Source organism: Seriola lalandi, unplaced genomic scaffold (assembly GCF_002814215.2).
Source record: "Seriola lalandi dorsalis isolate HSWRI2012SDOR001 ecotype SW California unplaced genomic scaffold, Sedor1 jcf7180002054595, whole genome shotgun sequence".
Lineage (NCBI taxonomy): Eukaryota > Metazoa > Chordata > Actinopteri > Carangiformes > Carangidae > Seriola > Seriola lalandi.
This window is the reverse complement of record NW_019525148.1, coordinates 138913-144927: the sequence shown is the minus strand read 5'-3', so window position 1 is coordinate 144927 and position 6015 is coordinate 138913. Positions and strand designations below refer to the sequence as shown.

At 43.1% G+C, this 6015-nt stretch overlaps 1 protein-coding gene across 1 annotated transcript in view; it reads right to left on the bottom strand.

Annotated features, from left to right (window-relative positions):
* Window positions 1-856: 856 nt before the first annotated feature.
* LOC147818388 (uncharacterized) overlaps window positions 857-6015 on the bottom strand; it is a 7573-nt gene continuing 2414 nt past the window's right edge. The window contains exons 3-7 of the mRNA XM_087177380.1: window positions 4712-4849; window positions 3708-3755; window positions 3419-3532; window positions 2649-2753; window positions 857-1999 (exon numbers count right to left, since the gene is read on the bottom strand). Coding sequence (XP_087033506.1) covers window positions 1892-1999; window positions 2649-2753; window positions 3419-3532; window positions 3708-3755; window positions 4712-4849 — 513 coding nt within the window. The 3' untranslated portion in view covers window positions 857-1891. The remainder of the gene's footprint in view (window positions 2000-2648; window positions 2754-3418; window positions 3533-3707; window positions 3756-4711; window positions 4850-6015) is intronic.

Here is a 6015-nt window from a genome sequence, read left to right as displayed (position 1 = left end):
AAAAATATCTATTTGTGTTTGAGCGGTGGCGAGGTTGTTACCAAACTCATGCCCTTGTTTAGCACTATGTGAATAAATAATTTCTTAATTTTCACTTTAAAAACACTCAATAATTTTGTTAGAGTGTATCCCATAATACTCAGAGTCCCTCAGGTCATTGACCTGCAGGTTTGTGTCTCCTCTGTCAGACTGCTGCTCTTTGCTGCCACCTGCTGATTTCACATGATCTCTCTTCTGGAAACAGACTCCAGCTGTTCCCGACATCAGGGGTCATCAGGGGTCATCAGGGGTCATCAGGGGTCATCAGGGGTCATCAGGGGTCATCAGGGGTCAGAGTTACACACATTTCATTTCAGCTGATTTATAAACATGTGCATCCGCCCGGTTCTGTTTTATAAATGTCTTTCATTGTGGAACTGGGCGCATGTGCACGAGACGAAACCATCAGTTGGTTAAACTTGCATTGATTTTAGATGTAGATGTTTCTGTTGAGAAATTCTATCTGTGGTCTGATGTTCATTTTATCCTGTAATGATGGTGACTGTGTCTCTGTAGAGCCTCATTGTCAGTGTGTCATATCATGTACGTTTTTAGATGCTCCCAGCTGAGGAAAGGCTCTGTGAGTGCGTAAAAAATAATAAAACCTTTGGAGAAACAGGAAACTAAGAAGAACCCAACAATAATGGAGGGATACTACATCTGAGTTCTTAGATCATTGTGCATCTGGAGACACTCACACACCAGGTGAGGGATTCACACACCTTAATTCATTCAGATGAATCCCTCACCTGGTTTATAGAAACACGTCCTGTATAATTACTGTGTGTACACAAGAAAAACACAACTATTGTTCTTTTTCATTAGTGCAGCAGGAACTTTATTTACACTGATTAAAATGTTCATACATTCATTTTCATCATGCCATCCTGTGGTTTCCACAAACACTAACGAGCCAGTGCAGGAAAACAGAGAGACGAAGTAACTGTGGCCTGAAATACTGACATCAGGAGTCACAGTGTTTTTCTTACAGATATGACAAACTACGAGCACTAAAGTCATCTCTCTAACTGCTCCGGGATGTTTTCAACGTCCAGCTCGTTTCTGAGAAATAACTAAGCAGGTGTTAAATGATTATAGCTGGAGGGGGGCAGGCTCATAATAAGTAATTTAATAGTATATATCATCATAATAAATTCATTTTCATGTTAATGTTAATATTTGAGGATAATATGAGTGATTATGGGCCTGTTATTCAAAGATCAGCTCTTACTGACTTTAACATAGCGAATATTAATATTGTAATAATACAATAATTACCTGTGTCTCCAGAACAGGTGGTAAACAAATCCACACGTCACTGTGTTTTATAGAAGAAAACAGGTGTGAGACATTAGAGCCAACAGTGGATCAGTGAACTGTGAAGTGACATTAAGACAAACTCAACAAGAAGTTTTTCTAACGGAGCAACAACAACATCTTATTTCAAGTCAAATATGTTTTAAGAAAAGCAGACCTGTTACATATTAAATCTACCTTCAGTCTAATTAACACAAAGTGTGCACACGCTGTTGGTGAAGTGAGTAGCTGCTACACACTCTTTGTTTCCCCTCGCTGTCTCTGTTATTATTTCTCTGGATATCTTAGTATCTGCAGAATAAATCAACATTACTAATAAACACTGATCCAAGTCAGAACCACGACACAGTGTTCTGTGGGTCCAGCCGAGCTAACACTGATGCTGTGTTCATGTCATGCCAGAAGAGAGAGGACAGGACAATCCGTGTCGTCACCCAAGTCACGTGACTCATCGAGGTGAACGGGAGATAACTCCGCCCATGTCCGCGCTGCGTCTGACATGACATGACATCACAGGGAGCAGTGTGTGCTGAGTTCAGGGCTCCGTGGTCACCGCCTCGATCGGCTCCACCTGGGGTTCAGTGGGTGGGGTGGAGATGTCCTCCATCTGCTCTGAGTCTGGCTCAGTCACCACCACAGCCACCTGCCGACAGAGAAGAGGTGTGGTCAGACCAATCCCCCCCCCCCCCATAATAACCTTATAATAGGTTATTAATTTGGTTGTTAACACTTTATAAATCATAACTAAACAATTATAAACCAGCTATAACCCAGTTTTCATACATTGATGCAGCTCACTATTTGGCAAGATCAAGTTGCTTATTATTAATTAATTAATCTTACTAATGAGTTATAACTGGTAAAAAAGAGCCTTACAGTAAAGTGTGAAACACATCACCATTTATTAATGAGTTACTATTATTTATAACTGGTAACTCATTAATAAATGGCCAGTTATAAATGTAACGTGGTTAATTGTTAGTAACTTAACAAACGTGATGAAGCAGCAGGTGCAAATGCTGGATGATGAAAGTCACAGTTTCCCTTTTTATCTACTGAGTTATAACAGCTTATAAATTCTTTATAAAGTGTGAGTGAGAACGTTTCTTTTCCTTTCTCTTTCTTTTCTTATTTACAGACCAGTTACGTTGTGTTGTGTAATATTATGTTTTGTAAGTTTATTAAATTAAAAAATAAAAAAACTAAACAACAAAAAAAAACATTGATAAATCCTTTATGTTATTGTAAAGTGGCACCATTCACTGTGGTATAATCATGGAGGGAGCAGCTACCTGAGTTGGCTCAGCTGCAGCTGGAGCAGCTGGAACAGCAGCTGGAACAGCAGCTGGAACAGGTGGGGGCCGACTCTGTGGATAGACAGGCCTCTGGCTGGGAGTCTGCAGGACACACACAGTGACAGGAACATAATGTAATACATGTGTGAATCATCAACACTATGATCTTTATTAAAGGTCCATATTTTATCATAGTTTTATTTAAAGAGTTGATTCATTAGAAGATGTATGATATATGAGCCTCTCTTCTGATTGGCTGACTGTTTTCTGAGTGTTTCAATAAGAATATTTTCAGGTAAAAACACTCAGAGAAACCAAATCCTGCAAGGTTTGGATGGTGGGTCCAGGTGGGCGGGGCTTGGTGACTGCTTTGTTGTGACATCACAAAGTTCCAGAAGTCCTGACGGCTGGTTTTAAGGCTCAGTTTCTGAATACAGGCTGTGTGCATTTCTCTGTGGACTGAGGCTTTGATACTTTCACAGTATTAATATAGAAGCTAGACCTGATCTATAATCACACTACACCTGGACAGAGACATTTACACTGGAGGAGCTTTAACTTCATGTATTTCCAGTCGTAAAACAAAGTAAATGATGCTCAGTCCGGCTGTAGAAACTATAATTTATCGGGGTTAAATCAACTCAAATGTCCCTGATAAGATTCTTAACTTTTTATTTATTGAATTGACCTCAGCTGACCTACCCCGTTCACCACTTTGTCCTGGAGCTTTCTGCCCCCTACAGGTCAAATATCACCTGGTTTCTCACCTGGCTTCCACCAGCAGCGAGGACACTGAGTCCGAACAGCATGGCAGTGATGCAGATCAACAGCTCCAGCACCATGAAGATCACCAGGGTCCCCAGGATCCCGTCAATCAGCAGCTGAGCAGAGAAACCCAGGAACACACAGAGTTCGCTCAGAAAACAAGGAAGTGCATTTCAGACTGTGACACACACAAATTTCTAGAAATGTGAAAGTCTCAGGACACGTCTGTCTTCTACATGCAGCGTACAGGACATAACAACAACAGGAGTTGAACAGTAGTCAGTCACTTACTTTACACTTTTGCTCGATCAGCCCGGTGCATTTCCTGAAACAATGTTGCTGCAGTGGACAGAGAAACATGGAGTCTGTTTTTTCACAACATGTAGTGTCGACTATGAATTCATGTGATTGTAAACGCACAGTCATACATCAGTGACGCTCCATCACCTGCCTCCTCTGCTGCACCAACAACACCTCCATGTGTGGATCCAATCACAGATTAAAGATTGTTTAAATGAAGTTTGTGCAGATTCATAATGTGAAGAATGTATCAACAGCTCCGTCATTAACCACCGAGAGTTTTAAATTCTCTGCAGAGCTGCAGCTGTGATCAAAACGCCTCTGTACAGAAAAGTCCAGTGATTATGACATCATCAACATGTTGAAACCTGGCGCCATATTCATAAAACATCGTATTCTTCAGGAGCACGAAAAAAACAATTCTGCTCTGTTTTTCTCAATTAACTTAATTAATTAATTATCTCAGAATTCTGAGATAATTATCTTGTTAATTCAGAAATTGATTGATTGATTGATTGATTGCATTAAGTGTCTGATTCCTTCATGTCTGAATGTGAATGAAGTAGAGGAGCCGTTCACCAGCACAGACAGGCTGTTTACAGCGGGGATCTTATGTATTGAAGATCCTTCATCCCCACTGCAAACTGTGTTAATATAAACTTAAACAGGATCAATATCCAGAAGCTGTCAACTCATCACGGTGACCATCAAACACTTTGGTTTGAACATGTGAATAAAAAGTTTGAACTTGTTTCTCGTTTGATTAAAACAAGATTTTCTGTCCTGCCAACATTGTTTCAGTCTTGCACCAGGAAAGACTCCTACGTGTGGATCCTGATCGCTGAGCTGAACGTGTTCTGTGATGTCGTTTAGGTCAGATTCAGTTACAGTGACTGTTGCAGGCTGAAGTGAGTGACGTGTTTCAGGTGTAAACATGAGCAGCTCCAGGACCAGCTGCTGCGTGTCAATGTGACGGACTGATGTAAACATCGTACCACGGCGTGCAGCTCCAGCCTGCGGCAGTGTTCGCAGTGGTACGAGTCCTGGCGGTACGGGAGGTGTTTGGACATCAGACCCAGGGCGGCGGTGGCGAACGCAGCGCTGATGAGGTGCAGCACGAGGACGCATTTCACCTGCGGTGGACAACAGCAGCGAGGACGTACAGTCATGTCAACACACGGTCCAACAGAGACACACACACACCTGTCTGTCTGTCTGTCTGTCTGTCTGCCTGTCTGTCTGTCTGTCTCTGTCTGTCTCTCTCTCTGTCTCTCAGTCTGTCTGTCTCTCAGTCTGTCTGTCTTAGTCTGTCTGTCTTTCTGTCTCTCAGTCTGTCTGGCTGTCTGTCTCTCAGTCTGTCTGTCTCTCTCTCTGTCTGTCTGCCTGTCTCTCTGTCTCTCAGTCTGTCTCTCTCTCTGTCTCTCTGTCTCTCAGTCTGTCTGTGTGTCTTTCTGTCTGTCTGTCTGTCTGTCTCTCAGTCTGTCTGTCTGTCTTTCTGTCTGTCTCTCTGTCTGTCTGTCTATCTCTCTGTCTCTCAGTCTGTCTGTCTCTCTCTCTCTCTCAGTCTGTCTGTCTGTCTTTCTGTCTCTCTCTCTGTCTGTCTGCCTGTCTCTCTGTCTCTCAGTCTGTCTGTCTCTCTCTCTCTCTCAGTCTGTCTGTCTGCCTGTCTGTCTCTCAGTCTGTCTTTCAGTCTGTCTGTCTGTCTGTCTGTCTCTCTGTCTGTCTGCCTGTCTGTCTGTCTGTCTGTCTCTCTCTCTGTCTGTCTGTCTGCCTGTCTGCCTGTCTGTCTCTCTGTCTGTCTGTCTGTCTGTATCTCAGTCTGTCTGTCTTTCTGTCTCTCTCTCAGTCTCTCTGTCTGTCTGCCTGTCTGTCTCTCAGTCTGTCTGTCTGTCTGTCTGTCTGTCTGTCTCTGTCTGTCTCTCTCTCTGTCTGTCTCTCTGTCTCTCAGTCTGTCTGTCTGTCTCTCAGTCTGTCTGGCTGTCTGTCTCTCAGTCTGTCTGTCTGTCTGTCTCTCCGTCTGTCTGTCTGTATCTCAGTCTGTCTGTCTTTCTGTCTCTCTCTCAGTCTCTCTGTCTGTCTGCCTGTCTGTCTCTCAGTCTGTCTGTCTGTCTGTCTGTCTGTCTCTGTCTGTCTCTCTCTCTGTCTCTCAGTCTGTCTGTCTGTCTTTCTGTCTCTCAGTCTGTCTGGCTGTCTGTCTCTCAGTCTGTCTGTCTGTCTGTCTGTCTCTCTGTCTGTCTGTCTGTCTGTCTGTCTGTCTGTCTCTCTGTCTGTCTGTCTCTCTGTCTGTCTGTCTGTCTGT